Below are 18,896 nucleotides of genomic sequence, written 5' to 3'. Positions count from 1 at the left end.
GGGCGACGTGCTGGTCGTGGGAGATGGGGCGGCCGGTTGGTTTGGGGCAGGAAGATAGAGAAATCTTATTTGTTGGCGTGCCAGTACTTTCGGGTTTTTCGCTCGCAAGGAAGGTGGGATGGGTTTTTTTTATGGGAGAGAGATCGTATCGGGGGAGAGGTTGAACATCACGACGACGGCAGATTCTCCTTTAATAGTAGAGATAGATAGACTACATATAGACCGTAGCAAAATCTTTAAAAAGACCTGTATTTAAAAACGTAGGAAGTAATATGCATGTGCATTATTTTCTCTGTACCTAAATACTTGTATTTTCTTTAAATACAAGTATTAAGATAAAAGAGGAAGTATATATGGCAAATGCAATTGGGCTCTCAGGAGCACGTGCTCTGCCCATGGAAAATAAATTTTAAAATGGCAAAAAAATTCTAACAAAATTTTTATCTGTTCATTGTCAAATGATACCTGAAAATTGTTAGGTAAAAAGGTTAAACATTTCGTTCTATGCAGAAATAAATAAATAAATAAACAAATTGAACATCAATTGCATCCTAAAATGTCACACCTAAATTTATCTTTTTCATCGACGAAACATCATAGCTTGCGACACTAACACAAACATTTTTCAAAATGTTTACTATTTTGTTTGTGTTGCTGTTCATTCGGATGCAAATGCATCGAGAGCCAAAACGGCCCTTCCTATATCGGAAAAACAATTTGACTCCCAGAATGCATCATTCGAGTATATATCCATAAAATAAGAATACAGACGAATGCATCATTCTTGCATTTATTTGTTGTTGATTAGTTTTTTTTAACTACAAGTATTTAGGTAAAAGGAAAGTATATATTCGTAAAATAAGACTAGCTGACTAATTCTTTTCTAGCTACAAATATTTTGGCAAAAAGGGGTATATATTCATAAAATAAGAATATAGATGAATGCATCATTCTCTCATTCATTTGTTATTTAATGACTGTTATTGCACATGCTAAAATGATTACTCGTGTAAAAGATCAACAAGCCCACACTGAACTCGTGCATATCCAAGCATCATGTATTGCACTCTACGTCCTGCAACAGTGCATAATTTTATTTTTTGTGAAATATGAAAAGACATCTACTATTATAAAAGTTAACATATTAAAAATAATGTCAAGACTCGTGGATCGACGAATGACCATTGCCGTCTTCAGAACAAATCGTTGACATCCTGTTGTTCCCATCCACCCATGCGTCGTCCTTGCGTTGGGTAAAAAATCCCAATCTAAACTACTAATCAGAATCCGAGGCACTGGAATTACTAGTCGTTGTAGCGACAGTCGAGTGAGAGGTGGAACTATAGGCTGGCCGGTGGAGCTTGAGGAGGATGAAAACTTTACCCTTTGTCACCTAGGCATGAACAAAAGAAAAGTATGTGTTCACGACATCATGTATACACAATTCCCAAATAAAAATAAGATCAGTGTTTCACCGACATGAAGGAATGGGCTTATCGCCATCATCGTTGAACGAAAGAACTAAAAACATAAAAAACGCAAGTCTCTTAGACCATGTAGGATAATACAAACGGCTTAAAGAGGTGTTTAACAAAATAGATCAATTTTTTAAGCACCAATGCTTATTTCCACAACAAGAGGCCAATCAAATATCCACCCTCTACAATAACCGTAGGTGCTTAAACAAACAACAGTTTATTTTGATAAGCCTCTATTCAATCACCTTGCATTATACACGGTCTTATCTATCCTACTAACGAGTGTTTTTGTTGCTCATATTTGATCATTGCACATATGTATATTTGTCTCGTCAATGATTTTATGTTTTTTTTTCAAATTTAATACGAGAGCACCTTTTTCATTTCGACCACAAGAACAACATGCAAATATTTGCGCTAGCATAATTATGGATGCTGTAATTCTTAGAGAATTTCTCTTCATAGCCGTTTGATTTACATAACTGTAACTTACATATTTTTTTTCTAAAGCATGAAGAATTTGAGAAGTCAAACCACTCGTTATTACGCAACTCCAGATAAAGTTCAATCCTATTCGTGGTTTTTTTGGATTCAGAGAATTGAAAAACCTCGAGCAGCAACGAATAACTTTAAAAACCACACCCTAAAAAAAACCGCGCGCGTGCACACACACACACTAAAAAACCCACTCCAGTCCACTCCCCCTCCCCCGTCTCTCTCCCTATTCCCTCTCTCCTCGCGATCTCGGCCGGAACCCTAGGAGAACCCCGGGGAGGCCGGGATGCTGCACGAGCTCCTCCTCGCCCTCCTCGGCTTCACCGGCGACTTCGTGCTCGACAACTCCTCCGCCCCCCGCCGCCCCGAGCCCGCCGAGGCCGGCGGCGCCGCAGACGGCGACGCGGGCCCCGCCTTCCGCCTGGCGCCCGACCTCACCTTCCTCCAGCCGTCCGAGAGGTATGGGAGACCCGAGACCTGCCCTCCGCCGCGACTCTGTACCCACGCTGTGGTGTCTTCTCTGATCTGTGGTGTAGTTAGGTGGTCGAATTCGACGCGATTCGGCACCAGCTACCAATCGGTCGGCGAGTGTATCAGTTGATACAGAATTGCATAATGCCATGATTGACCGTGCTGTACGAACATTGGGGATGGAGTAAGGCACTGGCACGTGATGAATTTACGAGAAGTATGGTCTCAACCAAGGGACAGACTAACAAATCTGAAATGAGATATTTCGTAGAAATGCAGCCTCACTAGTCCAAGTCTAGACTTAAGTGCTTCAAATGTTGCACACTTTAGTTCCCGTCAACCTCTGTAGGTAACTAGGTTTGGTAGATTATTTTAAAATAGTTAGGCAGATAGAGATGAATACACCTCAGAAGCAAGCACATACATTTACAGGTTCATCCATTGATATTTAGTGCTTTCCGTGTCTACTCAATCTGCTCATTTACATGATAAATACGGAAAAAACTACTGCTCAACAATTGTACCTGAAAATATCCATATTTAATACATGCACGGTGCTTTGGCTCTACATGCAAGTGTTCATTTTTGTGCGTGAACTGTGAAGTACTCTACTGCATACAAGAAATCGTATCTAATAGGAAGGAATATTACATTAGATTTCAATTTATAAAAAAGTTCAGTGCCGAGAAGTATTAGCAATCATTTTGGTACATTTAGTTCTTAGAATCGTCATCAATGTCGTAGGACATGCCTGGCAAGCAAAATATAGATAGAAAGTATGTTTTGTCTTTAGATCATAGTTCACCAAATACTAAATGGCTTGTCCTATTTGTGCAGGAGTGCTATTGAAAGGCTCATATCTCTGGGCTTTTATTACAGAGAACTGAATCGTTTTGCGACCGAGTCTCGTGATCTGAGTTGGATTCAGTCTTCTGTTGATGTTTCATCACCTAATGCTGATATTACTCTGAAGGGTAAAGGGAGAAAAGGGAGTGCATACCGGAGGGCAATTGGCAATGGTATTGCTGAGATTTTATCAGTTTATAGGTCAGCTGTTCTGCAGGTTGAGCAAAACCTGTTATCAGATCCATTGCCTATCCTGGCGACAGTAACTCATGGGCTAAATAAGGTCTGTTCTTCAACATGTTGCACTTATAGTTTCTGTCTCCATGTGTCATTTTTTAATTTCTGCACAACCATGTACTTAAGTACTGCATTTACAATATTTGTTAAGCACTGACTCTACTGTTTTTATGAGCTTTTGCATAGAGATCAATATTATATTCCTTTGGCGTGCATTATCTGATGTGATTTGTCTGGTTTTTGGCACTGACCCTATTCACTGCTGTGTGAATTTGTAGTTCGAGGTTCTTCTGCCTCCACTTTATGAGCTTGTTATGGAAATCGAGCAGAAAGACATCAAGGGAGGACAGCTTCTTAACCTGTTACATAAAAGATGCCATTGCGGGGTTCCAGAATTGCAAAGCTGCATTCAGAGGTATTTCCTCAATTATTCTTATATATATGCGGCGTTTGAAAAAATATAACTGCCATTTCCATTCCTTTCGTGTCTGCATGGAAGACATTGTACTTATATTTCCATTGCCGCTACTTTCTTCACTGCATATTTCTTATGCCCCTTATGATCAGTTGTTTGCTTATTATTTTTCTTTTTATTGATGGTAAAAATAAAAATAGGCTGCTTTGGCATGGACATCAGGTCATGTTTAACCAGCTGACTTCTTGGATGGTTTATGGTATTCTTCAAGATCAGTACCATGAATTTTTCATCAGAAGGTCAGCATGACTTACAGAGCTTTCGTTAAATTATCTTGTAATTTTGTCATTGCTATTTTCCTATCCAGTTGCTGCTTCTGATAGACATTTTGGCCTGCTAAATGACATGTGAAATTTCAACTATAGGAGCACAAATCCCGAGTGCTTTTGAAGTTTTGGTTATAATATGAATAAATTCTATATTTTATTGTGCATATTTTCTTTTTTTCATAATTTCGTCCCTTAATCAGCAAACAATTATGTGATAATTCTAAATATGATTCACAAAAATTCTAATGTTGTCCTGTTATGACCAGTTTACATTATAACCGGAGAAGGCCCAGTTAAAGCAAGTTGGCCCAGTTATCTTTTAGTGTTAGGGGCTTAGCCCAGTTTATTATATTTCCTAGCCTAGAGAGATTATATATACTCATGTAAAAGACACCGTTTGAGGTTAAGCAGAATCAATCTATTTGATCGGCTCCTAGCAGGAGCCGGTGCCCTAACCCTAGCCGCCCCTATTCTCTCTCTCTCTCGCGCGACAACGGCGCCTCGCCGCCGGCAGCCGCGCCCATCGCCACGCCAGCCACCCTTCCACCCATATAACCTGCGATCTAGGTCTGGTAGGGATCCTATTCCTATCATGTCCACTGATGGACACGAGAATTTGCTTGCTTGGAGCTTTGTCTAATGATTTTGAGTATCTCTACATCCAACATTCTATAGCAGGAATTGTATCAGTTGCCTTTTGCATGAAAACTACTAGTTTCTTTTTGAACATGAAATGACCGTAAGAGAGTTTCCTACTATCTTAAATTAATAAACGAGAGAAGACAAGTTACATGTTAAAATATTTACAACGACAGGCCTTTGGCCAAAGCCCAGAGGAGCTTGAACTAAGGGCATCAAGAAAGATCAAAAGAGGAAAAAAAAAAAGCTAATTGAGCCCCTGAACTAGAGCAATATAAAACTTCTTACCTTTCTTTTCAGACAGGTTGACAGGGACGAGGAGAATGAATCAGCTCAGTCTGATGTTGCTGATAAATTTGCGCAGAAATTAGCTAGAGACACATCCCTTACTAGTTGGCACTCAGGATTTCATGTATCATTGGTATGCTTATACTCTTATTGTGAAATGCATGTGTGAGGCAATAAATGTTCCCCTAGCTAATTATATCCGTTTTTCTCACTTGACAGGACATGTTGCCGGAGTATATCCATATGCGAGTTGCAGAATCAATTCTATTCGCTGGCAAAGCAATAAGGGTACTTAGAAATCCTAGTCCTGGTGCTACATTGCTGGAACCAACCAACCAAAGTCAGACACTGAAAGGGTCTCATAGAATGCAAAGTTTCATTGGGTGCTCCGGTGCTCTGAAAGAGCTGCCAAACTTCTCTAACATTAGTGCAGAGGAATTATTGCCACAGGCTGAAGCAGATAAAGTTGATGCCATGCTTAAGCAGCTAAAGGTTAGTTGTTAGCTTTCCGCTGGTGATATTTGAAATCAGCATCTTATATTGCTGTATGCATCTTTCCCTGTTTTGTGTCTCAACGTTTTCATTTATCCTTATCCTTTATGGGAGCATTATTGACATATGTCCACATTGTTTCTGCAGCATGCTTCCGAATTTCATAAAAGGTTGTTTGAGTCTGCTGTTAGCTCAATACGTACAATTGCAGCTAATCATCTTTGGCAGGTACCAGATGGCTTAAAGCATTATATTCTATCAATTTTTTATTGCACATGAGCATCACTGATTGTTTTCTTTGGTAAAAGTTAGTGGTTGTACGCGCTGATCTCAATGGCCACTTGAAGGCACTTAAAGACTATTTTCTTTTGGCGAAAGGTGATTTTTTCCAGGTAATATATCTTCCGTATTTCTTCTTTTGCATGTATGTATCTTCGTGGTTGCATTAGTACAGTGCAAATCGTCCTATAATGCCCTCTTTGGTTGTTTTTGGTAACTCAAAATCATGATTTTGAACCAGTGTTTTCTTGAGGAAAGCCGTCAATTAATGCGCTTACCACCTCGTCAGTCTACAGCTGAAGCAGATCTCATTGTCCCATTTCAGTTGGTAAGTGACACAACCCCTTTTTCTTTGCCGGGTCTTACTGATACACTATTTCAGTTTATTATGTGGTTTAATTGTCAGCAATTTACCAGAATCCAGTTTAGTTCTCTTGTCTGCTGTGTTACCTCATGTTAGCAAATAGGTTTGATTTATTTCCTGTTCTTAATTCTGCAGGCTGCACTGAAAACTATAGGCGATGAAGACAAATACTTCACCAGGGTATCCCTAAGGTTGGCATTTCTATTTGGCACCTAGAGTAATTGATGTCAAGCCATGCTTTGTGAATTTCAGTCCCGTACATTGGCCACTGATTTTGTTTCTCTTTCGTAGGATGCCACTGTTTGGTATGAAATCGAGCACCTCACAGAAAGATCTTCAAAAGTCCAACACATCAGATCTTTCGTTGCAAGGAAAGGCTAGCTCAGAGTTGGCACTTGATGGTTGGCATAGTATTGCTCTGGAATATTCTGTCGATTGGCCACTACAACTCTTCTTTACTCCTGATGTTCTTTCTAAGTAAGTGTTGTACTGCATATGTTACTCAACAAAATTATAATATTTTGAATTTCGTAGATCTTTGAGTGTGGTTAATAATCAGAAAAGTCATACAGTACCTTTTTACATCCCCATTTTAAGATGCACAAATTGTATCCAGGTACCGCAAAGTTTTTCAGTATCTCATTCGGTTGAAGAGGACACAAATGGAATTGGAGAAATCCTGGACAGCTGTAATGCATCAAGATCATGTTGATTTTTCTGATTATTGCAAGGATCAGAAGAATTCCTCTGCAACACAACTGCGCCGGTTACGCACGAAGCCTTTTTGGCGAGTAAGGGAGCATATGGCTTTCTTGATCAGAAACCTACAGTTCTACATCCAGGTAATAACCAGATAAACTACCACTTACCTTTAGTAATAATTCGGATCATGTGCGGCGTTTTTTTTCTTAATAACGAGAAGCTACAACATGACGGCATTTGACCAGATAGCTGCTAGGAATGTGCTGGTTTCCAATTTTTCCTAGACGTTAATACAAATTTGTTTAGTTTGATAATTTCCGCTTCTCCTCTCTTATTGGGCTTCCTTTTGCAGGTTGATGTAATTGAGTCACAGTGGAATGTCTTACAAACTCACGTCCAAGATTCACATGATTTTACAGAACTAGTGACCTTTCATCAAGAGTAAGCAACCGTTTTTTCTCTTTATGCTGTCTAACTTTTTTTATTTGTTCTTACTGATAGGAAGGTTAAGCTTTTTATTTGACAGTGTACTGTTTACTGTATCCATGGTACGACATGTTCATCTTCTTTTGAGTAGAATATTTTCATAAGAACCGATCCTACTCCCTCCGTTCCTAAATATAAGTCTTTCTAGAGGTTCCACTAATGGACTACATACGGATGCATATAAACATACTATAGAGTGTAGATTCACTCATTTTACTCCGTATGTAGACCCCTAGTGAAATCTCTTAAAAGACTTATATTTAGGAACGGAGGGAGTAGAAGATAAGGAAACATTATGGATCTGTGTTCATACCAACTTGTTCTTTTGCTTCACCACCAATGGTGTTGATTTCATTGCATATTGGTGTTGTTTATTATCTGAAGCTTGTATAGGTGGATGTTTTGGGTTTGCATAGCCCTTTCTTCAGGTTGCAATACTTTCCCCTGTACTTCTGTGTAATCGACCCTAGCCACTTAATAACTCATATATACTATTAGTGATTTCCTTGCCTATTTACATGGAAATACTACCACAACTAGTGTTACGTTTGAATTTCCACGAATGCAACAGATTTAATCTGTTCTGGTGTCTTGGCTGATTATAACCTCTTGCATTGCAGCTATTTGTCGGCATTGATATCACAGTCCTTCTTGGATATAGGATCAGTGTCTAGAATACTGGACAGTATAATGAAGCTTTGCTTGCAGTTCTGCTGGAGTATAGAGCAATACGAAACAGGGGCAAACATGTTTGAGATTGATCACATAACGGAGGTATTGTCCCAACTAACACTGGCCTTCTGTGAACAAATAGGGACGTGGCAGTGCTTGACACATCACTCATGGATGTCTAAGCTAGCCAGCTCTTTGCTTAGTTTCCTAGTATATGTAGCATAAACTTACATATATGTGGTGATATTCAGGAGTTCAACAAGAAATCAAATTCGCTGTACACTATCCTAAGGAGTAGTCGACTTGCAGGAAGTCAGAGAGCACCTTTCCTGAGGCAGTTTCTGATGAGACTGAACTTTAACTCTTTCTTTGAGGTAAGCTCCTCCAATTAGGGATCGGTTAACTATCCATAAACATTTCCCTTGTACTTAATACATTTTTCTCACTATGTTAGACAACTGCGAGGGGTGTGATGAATTCGGGCAGGCTGCGGCCAGGCACAGCGAGTACCCAGCTGTAAGCCTATCAAGCCATGGTGGCTGTTCTCGCCGTTATTTGCATGAAAATCCTGCTACACACTGACAATGGCGCAAACTCATCACACAAGAAGAGGAGGAAGAATCTGTAGGATCTGTAAATTAGCTGTAGCATGTGAGTTGTTTTGCCCTGAAAAGTAAACACTTGGTGATGTTTGTTTGGCTAGTGTTGTGATGTGTGCGTCTTTGGGGTTGCTTGCCCACTTTCCCCATGTTATTGGTATCTCTACTGGGAACATGGTGTGTGGCCTCATGAAATGGTAGCAGACTAGCAGACCCGTTCAGTACTTCAGCAACACTGCAAGGATATGACAACATTGCAACTGTTCTGGCAGGATGAATGCAACAATGAAATGAATGCCAAAGAATATGGGGATTTACAAGAGGTATACACCGGTGTGCTTCTTCGACAGCCTTCAGAATGTTCTAGAAGCTTCTATATGCATGGACATTTGCTGGCCTGGTGAATTGGACAGGTCAAGTCATCGGTACGAGTTGGAGATCATGAGCATGGACATGGTGATGGCAAGGTCCATCCCTGGCTGCACAACGAGCGACAGCACGTCCTTGCCCAGCAATGTCGCCTTCTCCGGCCCCCCTCTTTTCCGCCGCACCTCGGCGATGAGCGTCTCGTTGCCGGTTGAGCTGCGTCGGTAGATCCTCGACCACTCCTCCCGCCGGGACCATCTCATGAGGTACCGTTCTGGTTCGTCCACAGCAAGCACGGAGGCGGTGCAGCTGGAGCTGCACACGTCCTTGGTGGCTCTGATCATGAGACACCGCTCACCGTGGCCGTCGTCGTCGACGTCGCCATTGTACACCTCCCATGTCTCCGGCATCAAGCTCAGCATCTGCATCCGGTAAATTTGTCGAACGGGTTCAGGTCATGCATGCACGAAGCTAACTAATCAGTGCGTGTAATGCAATAGCCCAAAAGAGATCTAGTCGGCCGACGTCGGTCAGGGGTCACCTTGCGTTGGCGGCGGCGGACGGTGAGGAGGACGCGGCCGGCGTGGTCCATGAGGGCCATGCTTCCCGGGCCGACGCCGTAGTTGTCCACGCGGAACACCATCCGCCCGTCCGCATCGTCGAACACCGCGTAGCCGTCGCCGCCGAACACCAGCGACTTGCACCACACCGTCAGCCGCCTAGGCGTCGCCGGCGCGGGCTGGGACGGCTCGCCGGCGACGGGGCCACCGCCCGCCGACGGCCTCTGCTGGGATCTCGGGGTCTCCTCCGGCTCCGCCTGAGCCATCACCATGGTCGGTCGTTGCCAAGCTAGCTCCGACGACGTGCGCGCCTGCGCGTGCTGCTGTTCTTTATAAGCCTGTCTGGACTCCGGTGCGTCTGCATGGATGCGACACTGTTTTGACTCTGGATTGCGCGATCTTTTTCATACGAGATTTATTCATGCATAAAATTATTTTTGAGATCAAAGAGTGTACTTTGGTTTAGTTACGCATTTTTTATTTGGTAAATTAATGGATACTGCTGATTCCTTGGGACCATCGCATGAGATAATGGCTTGTTTATTTTCGCGCGTCGGAGTTAATTTGTGGGGATCCCATAGTTGACCTAGACCAGCTAGCTAGCTAACATATACTAGTACTACCTCCGTCACGGTTTAGAAGGCACGTTTGGAAAATCTCAGGATCAAGGTAGTCATCGATTGGTTGTGAGATGTAGCAGGTGTAAATGCTAATGCGACTAATCAACTGAGAAAATACTAGTACTAATGTGTGAGCAGTAAATTGGAAGGGCACATGCATGAGTAGTACTAGCAAAAGGGCCCGTGCGTTGCAACGGAAGAAAAAAATACCACAGGCTTTTAATCTTTTTATAATCATTTTGATTTATTAAAATAATAAGCTAACTAACTAATGTAGTCAGTCCTATCCTATTTTGTTGAGAAATCAACCCATCCATTGTTAATTCCACCATAATGAAAAATTGAGCGGGACAAGCAAAGCAAAACAAAGAGGCTACGTGAATTGATCAATTGACCGTTATCTTATTTCACTCATGGGGTAGAGAATGTGGGATCAGATGACAAACTGAAGGTGGTGTTCCATTCTCTGTCTCTATAACAATACAATCTTACATTAAGTAGATTCATTCATCAGCAAACAAATTCCCACAAAACAAAATTTCTTGCCGGTGCTTGGCACACGGTTGGAGGCATGGGAAGGGGATCTCACCAGATGATGAGTTCCTGCCGGAGGAGGGGATACGATGAGGGGAGCAAGGGTTAGGCGCCTCTATCTGGCCATAAGGAGTCGCCGTTGCCGCGCCATAACCTCGGAGTTCCCCGTGTGAGCCATGGAGGCCCGCCTCCACCTGCAAGTACTTCGCTCCGCCGCGTCGTCGCCGTTTTGCATCGAGCAGACGCATCATCCCCAGTCACTGTAGTTGTCGCGTTGATTTGATCCAGAAGCTGTGCTCGAGCGCCGAAATGGGGGCAGCAAGCGGGCAGAGGTACGGCCGCGGAGGCGGGTGGGTTGAGATCGACAACAGTGGTGGTTGAGGTCGGCCGCAGCCGCGAGTGGTGTGGCAGCGCCTGGGCACACGCCAGGATGGACCAGGGTCGACGCGATGTGCTCGAGCGCCGCAACGGGGGTAGTGAGCGGGGAGAGGTACGGCCGCGGAGGCGGGTGGGTTGAGATCGACAGCGGTGGCGGTTGAGGTCGGCTGCGGTGGCGAGTGGTGTGGCGGCGGCCTGGGCACAGGCCAGGGTGGCCCAGGGTCGACGGGAGGAGGCGATGCGTACGGGTATAATTTTTGCAGCGAATCGTTTTTTCCTTTTGCGTTGCAAATAAATGATGGAGCACGGGTTAAATAACAAAAATTACAGGTTTTTTTTATAAAAATATCGCGGTGGGTTTTCCGACGGAAGCAATAGCCTCTTTATTATTAGGTATAGACTAGTACTAATTAATAGGAGTAATTGGTTTCGCGTCTTAAACTTTGTCTATTTTAAAAATGTATGCAAGTTTAACTGTGCCTTCTAAATCGTGACGGAGGGAGTAGAACTTTTTTATAAAGTTTTTCTTAGTATATATTGTGTGCTACCTTATCTTTCAAATACTCTTGGAATATATCAGATGCAGCTCGTGTGAATTGTGATTGTGCAACTCCAGTTTAGTTGGAACATCAGATCAACATGGAAAATTTCAACCAAATAGAATAACTCCATTTCTACTCAGAAAAGAAAAGGTTGGGCCATCAGATTTCTCTAGCTTTGACAATCGACAAAAAAACTAATTGTTTGAAATTAAATGGCCAGATACAAATGATACCGTTAGACTGGCCATGGATAATACCCTCATGTACTCCCACAGTATACTAATATAAGACGTTTAGATCATAGTATAATGGTTTTAGTATTTACTAACATACTCATGTGTAAACAAACTTGATGATTGACGAAGCCTGCAAATGCAACTTTGCACAAGGCGGTGGTCCCACAGGTGTATTTCTTTGCCAATTTCTGGTGTAAATATGTAATATTCTCCCTAGAGTTGACATTTAGGTTGTGATTCACGTGTGCAAATAGTTTATGGCTACGATATTAGGAGATATGGCAGGATTGGAATAATAATTCAGCTAGGGAACGGTCTGCTTGATACAGCTAATTCAGGAAAGCTTAAGTTAGTTAAAGCAATCAATCGGTGAGCGACAACTAATTATTCTGATTTTTTCAAAAACTATTAACTATTTTAAATTTCTGATAGCGACTGGTGCTGAAATTTAGTTAAATGAATTAAATTATATATGGACCAAACAACCACATATTTTGTTAACAGTTCGGTCCTATGACTATTTTTACACAGAACATACTATGTTCACTTATGTCACAATCAAATTTGTGATGATTTCTAGAAATACCGATGACACAAGAATGATTAACACGTCGAAACATGTTATATATATATGCCCTTGAGGGAGAGCTATCCATACATGCAAGTGTAATTAAACAAAAAAGTCGCTACATAGGAATGAATACATGAGAAAATATCGAGTCATATATATTTGTGCATGTGAACATTCATTCCAATCTTTCGAAGAAAGAACATTCGGCTTAATCTCCATTTATATCAAACGGTTTTGCTAAAGCCCAACTAATTGATATTTTAGTTGTGTCTCATTCACACCCATGACTGACCTATTAGATGTCGCGTCAAGATTCATTTTTAGGGGGAAAACGACACTTATTCAATGATCATAGACATAGGCATACTAGGTACTCCCTCCATCACGGTTTAGAAGGCGCACATGAAAATTTTCTAAAACGCTTGCCAAAAAGCTAATTCACCCTCTCCCGATGGAGGATCAGAAGGACGAGATACTTCGTAAACCCGCTCTCTCGCTCGCCGGTGCATGTAACGCCGTGGCCAAAACCACCATTTCACCTATCATTTCCTGGCCGTTGTGCATGGGATCCAGAATGACCTCACAAATCAACACTAATCTTCTCTGTACACTTTGTACTCACTCATGCGTATTCGGAATCAACTTCTCAGTCGGTCTCTCTCGTGCGCACACAAGATCAACTTCCCGCTCGGCCATACATCCTTAAATTGCTCTGAGCTAAGCATGCTTAACTTTGAGTTTCTTTTTGATGGGCTTACGAAAAAGAATGAGCACCTTGTTGAGAGCCGTCTATCATTCCTATTAAGCTGCGATTTCACACACACACTCCCTTCAAAGAAACCGACGTCCCCATCGGCACAACATGAACGTCTCGACACAAGTTTGTGCGCGCCAATGTGAGCATCAATATGTGCCCCATGTATGCATCACTGAACCACACATGTCCGTGCAACCCCGAGGGTCTGCCCCGTTACCAATTGTGACACCCATCAAACCCACCCGTTCACCCACCAGATCCCAACGTTGCACTTGGGGATCTCGACTGACCCCCCATAACAATACTAATCCTTACTTCCCACTTTGGCCTTACCCATGCGCACTCGGGATAACTTCCTCGTCGATCACCCATTGATTAGTCACTTTAGTGGCCCGGTAAAGGAGCAAGAAGGATGCTCTCCTTTTCCCCCAAAGGTGACTCTGAGTTATCAAACCCACAAGAGGAAGACACCCTTGAAGTCAGATGTTTCTACCAAGCTTTTGCAAGGGTATCAATTCCATCTTTGACCCGATCAAAATCAAGTTGACACTAAGAACAAATATAATAAAAATGAAGACTTCTCTTGCAACCATATCTTTGTGAACCGAGTCATCATGATATTAATTTGTGCCTGGAAGTCATCCATCGAGATGTGCTTACTACGTATCGAAGTGGGAATGTGTACAAATTATGTCTTGACTAGCACGCGTCATGCATCAAGAGTTAGCTGTCCAATTGAAAGGCCCTATCCGTCACGCGGGGTTGTCCCCGTAATTAAGATAGAAATCATACAAAGACATTTGGCGTTTAGCGACTACACCTATTGCATCCCCAAGGATAGGATCCGTGTTACTATACTAAACATTTCTGTAATTGGTGTTCAGGATAGTACTTCATGGTCTCTCTGTCCTTAGCGTGTGTGTGGCTCGCTCTCCATGATCTCGAGTACCCGTAGGGAGGAAGAACACATACGAGACAATAGACAACTACAAAGCAATTTTATGTTACATATACGTGACATTAATTCAAAGTACCCCATCGACCCATACAACAAATACATCCGGTTGCAGGGCTATGCCTGAACCCGTGACCTTACCGAACTACTCACACATGAAATTTAGATCACAAGGGGAAACCATTGAAGAACACATTATGAAGATTGATTGATTTATAGTATGTCTTACAATAGATGTTGAATGTGATAAACAATTAGAAGGTATGTCTAGTTGGCTGAGTGATACGATGGTGGAGATGGTGGCAGCCATGGAGACGGAGATGGGAAATGGCGGCATCTAGGGTTGCTGATGATGGAAAAGATGGATGTTTCGACGATGTTCTGTGTTGTTTCTGGTATTGCCCTTTCATGGTATTTGTAATGTTGGATCATAGGGTGCCTTTAGCAGTCCATGCGAGCCCGCATACGAGCGCGTGCGGTTGTATGGAACACTATCTTTTCCTTTCTTTCTTCGTGTGAGCCTCCCACTTGATCTCCTATATCTCCCCTTTACTCCTTTCCATGTATCGGCTTGACTTAGTGCACTTATAGCCCATTTCCGTAGAAACAAAATTAAGATATGATATTTGCAATCCTTTGCATTCATTAGTCATTAATAGAAATATCAAAGCGAATGTCTCATTTTTATGAAATATCTTAGTTTAAACTTAGGTTTTATAAGCGTAAAAATAACACTTATCACCCATCCTCATATTATTCCAAGCCAAGCACGCTTAGCTTTGGGGCTCCTATCGGATGGGCTCACGAAAAAGAAGGTGTAACTTGTTTATATGATGAGTACCCTATCATTTCTATTAAGCTGAGATGTCACATACACCCTTAAAAGGATTTCGGTGGACCATTCACGCGCTCCGCCCCCTTTGACCCGGCCTAGATCCATGCTTGAGCCCCTTCAAGCGAGTGAGCGCGCGTGTGGTGTTCTCTTTCTCTCCTCATACTCATAAAATGGTATAGTGGGGAGAATTCACTATATTAAGTGATCTCATGCCCGCTCCACTAGGGTATGGAAATAAATATTTGCACCACCTCTTGCCACTTATTCAGTGGCCTTTGAGATTTATTAAGATTTAGGTACTGGGCCTAGCCTAAGTATTCTAATAATTCCCCACCGGATCTTAAATATCCATTTAGAGATTTGCCTGATTTCCTTACTGGTTCATATACTAGTTTCAGCAGAGACTGTTAAGCTGAACTTCTGCCTAGAGGTTTAAGCTACATCCATTCACAACCAGACAATGAAATATGCCTTGAATTGCAATTTTTGTGCGGACATGTTTCAGTCAAAGTCATAATTGCATAGTTTTGGCACCATGTTTTTATCATTTTCCTGGACTAAATATTAATTTTGTGCCAAGTGCCAATTGTTGTCTTTTGTTATTTTTGGATTTTTCCGGGAAAACTAACTTTTCAAGGGCAAAGTATTTTAGGAAAATAAATACTTCGTGAAGTTTCAAGCGATGATTGAGCTAGAGCCACCTGAACAAAGCTCCTCCTCCGAGAGGAATCACGCACCCCTAAGACTCGGTAAAGGCGCATGTTGGGGCTGTAATCTATCACACTAACAGAAAGTGCAAAAGGCTGGTACTATAGTATTACCACTAATGATAGTTAGTTGACTGAGGAATGTGCTAAGGGTAAAGATATTATATTATCAACATCATGTCATCATGCTTAATGCAATACTCTGTTTTCCTTCATACCTTTGAGATGGATGTTGGATAGCGATCTTGGGGTGGAGTATTAGCTAGAGATGCAGCTGGATAACATTTTATAGATGTAAGATCATGATGCCTATATGCAACTATTTCATGCATAATCATACTTATGACAATTGCAATTTAATCGATAAGAAACTATAAATTTGTTCACCACATATGATGTGCTTTATGGAGGGATTCCACTAGTGAAGTTATGGATCCACACCCATTCATATTAGTTGTTGTCAACCCCGATCACTCTTTTTATTTCTTTATTTTCTGTTTACAGTCCAAACCGTCATTTAATTTTGTTATAATCATCAATTCCTACCATAAGTTGCATTAGTCCCTATAACTAGCATCTCTAGTGAGACCGCAAATCTCATTAGTTCGATTGTGGACTAAGACAAGTACTGTAGTTGTGTGCAAATACTTATTATTATTTGCAATTCAAGTGCTCTTACTGTAGTTGTAAAACTATGTGGGAAGCATAGAAACCTCTGTCTGGGCCGTGTTGCATTATATTGAGAGGCTGTTGTGGCTTACAAGAAGACGATCGAGAGAAGAGCGATCATAACAGATTACAAAGGATGAGATAGAACAAAAGAAGAGATAGAGAAAGATTACAAGTTAAACAACCTCCCTATCCCTATACGACTTTTGTTCTAACACTTCCCCTCAGTTTAGACCTTAAGGAATTCTGCCGAGGTTGAAATTGTACTTAAATTCATCCAACCTCCTCATAGTGAGAGGTTTTATGAATCCACCAGCAAGTTAATCTCCTGCAAGTATGAACCGAATATCAAGCAGCTCCCGAGCCACTCTTTCCTCAATATGTGTTGTGCGTGCATGGAAAATAGGATTAGCTGAGAGATAAGTTGCACCAATATTATCACACCATAGTCTTGCATCTTGAGGAGCCTTAATTCCAAGCTCATAAAGCAATGTTTGTATCCACATTACTTCATCTGTGGCATTTGCCAAAGCTTTATACTCAGCCTCGGTACTTGACTGTGAGACTGTAGTCTGTTCCTTGCACTCCATGACACAAGATTTGTTCCCAGGAATACAAGAAAACCACCTGTAGATCTTCTATCATCAGCACATCCTTCCCAATCTAGATCAAAATATGCAGGCATAAGCAAAGAGGAGGACTTAGTAATTTGAAGTCCAAGTCCTTGAGAAAACTTATGATACCTCAAGATTCTCTTAACTCTAGTCCAACCAGGAATACAACAAAACCACCTGTAGATCTTCTATCATCAACACATCCTGCCCAGTCTAGATCAAAATATGCAGTCACAAGCAAAGAGGAGGACTTGGTAATTTGAAGTCCAAGTCCTTCAGAAAACTTATGATACCTCCAAGATTCTCTTAACTCTAGTCCAACGAGTTGTACTTGGTGCATGTAAATATTGACATACCTTGTTTGCTGAAATAAGAAATGTGAGGGACATGTAAGTGTAAAATACTGTAAAGCACTGTAATGCCCCGGACACACCCGCCGACGGTCGTTACTCCTGGCGGGATCTAGACTAGCCCCACATATCAATACTAGTCTTTTCTACGCACTTTGTCCTCACTCATGCGCACCGGGATGAACTTCCCGGTCGGTCACCCATCCTAGAACTACTCCAAGCCAAGCACGCTTAACCTGAGAGTTCTGTTCGAATGGGCTCCCGGAAAAGAAGGAATTCCTTATTGATATGAGTAGTCTATCACCCCTAATAAGCCAGGCTATCACTTACACCACCACTCAGAGGAACCGACGTCCTCGTCGGGCCACAGGAGCATTCCCTCTTGGTACAAACGTCTGTGCATCCAATCCAGTACATGTACCATGCCGTGTGCCACGACGGGTCACAAACGTCATGAACAACATGACCGCACACCTGTCCGCAAACATCCGTGTAACCGCAAGGGTCGGCTCTGATACCAAACTTGTAATGCCCAGGACACACCCGCCGGCGTTCGTTACTCCTGGCGGGATCTAGACTAGCCCCACATATCAATACTAGTCTTTTCTACGCACTTTGTCCTCACTCATGCGCACCCGGGATGAACTTCCCGGTCGGTCACCCATCCTAGAACTACTCCAAGCCAAGCACGCTTAACCTAGGAGTTCTGTTCGAATGGGCTCCCGGAAAAGTAGGAATTCCTTATTGATATGAGTAGTCTATCATCCCTAATAAGCCAGGCTATCACAAGCACCTACATCACTTCTGTAATTTGTTGCATCCTCTGGTCCAAGAGCTTCTCCACTCTCAATTGTGAGATTATTTGAAGTTGAGATTGGTGTACTTACTGGTTTGCAGTTTTCCAATCCTACTCTTGTGATAATATCAATTGTATATTTTTCTTGTGTGAGAAGTATGCCCTCTTTATTTTGCTTTACCTCTATGCCAAAAAAATAGTGAAGACCACCCAAGTCTTTGAGAGCAAACTCTAACTTTAGATCCTTCAGCAAGCAAGTGGTGGCATTTAAACTTGAGCTAGCAACAATTATATGATCAACATAGACAAGTACAAAAATAGTGACACTATGTTTATTGTAGAAGAACAATGAGGTATCTGCCTTAGATGGAGTGAACCCAAGTTGCTGTAACTGCATGTTCAGTTTAGAGTACCAAGCTCTTGGGGGCCTGTTTCAAACCATATAGAGCTTTATCCAACTTACATACATAGTGTGGTGTGCTTTGGTCCTCATTGTTGAAGTGTATATGTGGATTGCCTAGCCCTTTCCATCAGTTTGCATTTTTGGTTGTGTTGGCTAGTGCATGAAGCTTAGCATGGTATTAGAGCCTTAGGTTTTTTCCCACACACGCAAC

At 42.0% G+C, this 18,896-nt stretch overlaps 2 protein-coding genes across 2 annotated transcripts; one reads left to right on the top strand and one right to left on the bottom strand.

Moving 5' to 3' along the window:
• Window positions 1-2,173: 2,173 nt before the first annotated feature.
• LOC123425757 (gamma-tubulin complex component 4) lies at window positions 2,174-9,118 on the top strand. Its single transcript, XM_045109474.1, has 16 exons — window positions 2,174-2,432; window positions 3,282-3,573; window positions 3,806-3,942; window positions 4,143-4,241; window positions 5,211-5,331; window positions 5,418-5,690; window positions 5,838-5,918; window positions 5,999-6,082; window positions 6,211-6,297; window positions 6,469-6,524; window positions 6,625-6,810; window positions 6,950-7,175; window positions 7,388-7,476; window positions 8,142-8,295; window positions 8,445-8,567; window positions 8,648-9,118. The coding sequence occupies exons 1-16, from the start codon at window positions 2,260-2,262 to the stop codon at window positions 8,711-8,713; spliced, it is 2,247 nt and encodes a 748-aa protein (XP_044965409.1). The 5' UTR covers window positions 2,174-2,259; the 3' UTR covers window positions 8,714-9,118.
• Window positions 9,018-10,263, bottom strand: LOC123425761 (protein LURP-one-related 5-like). The gene is made up of 2 exons (XM_045109489.1): window positions 9,700-10,263; window positions 9,018-9,580 (listed from the first exon to the last, which is right to left on the bottom strand). Exons 1-2 carry the CDS (start codon window positions 9,988-9,990, stop codon window positions 9,212-9,214), a joined length of 660 nt encoding a protein of 219 aa, XP_044965424.1. The 5' UTR covers window positions 9,991-10,263; the 3' UTR covers window positions 9,018-9,211.
• Window positions 10,264-18,896: the final 8,633 nt, after the last annotated feature.

The sequence above is a fragment of the Hordeum vulgare genome, chromosome 1H (genome assembly GCF_904849725.1).
Source record: "Hordeum vulgare subsp. vulgare chromosome 1H, MorexV3_pseudomolecules_assembly, whole genome shotgun sequence".
In the NCBI taxonomy this organism is placed as follows: Eukaryota; Viridiplantae; Streptophyta; class Magnoliopsida; order Poales; family Poaceae; genus Hordeum; species Hordeum vulgare.
This window is presented reverse-complemented; position numbering and strand designations above follow the sequence as displayed.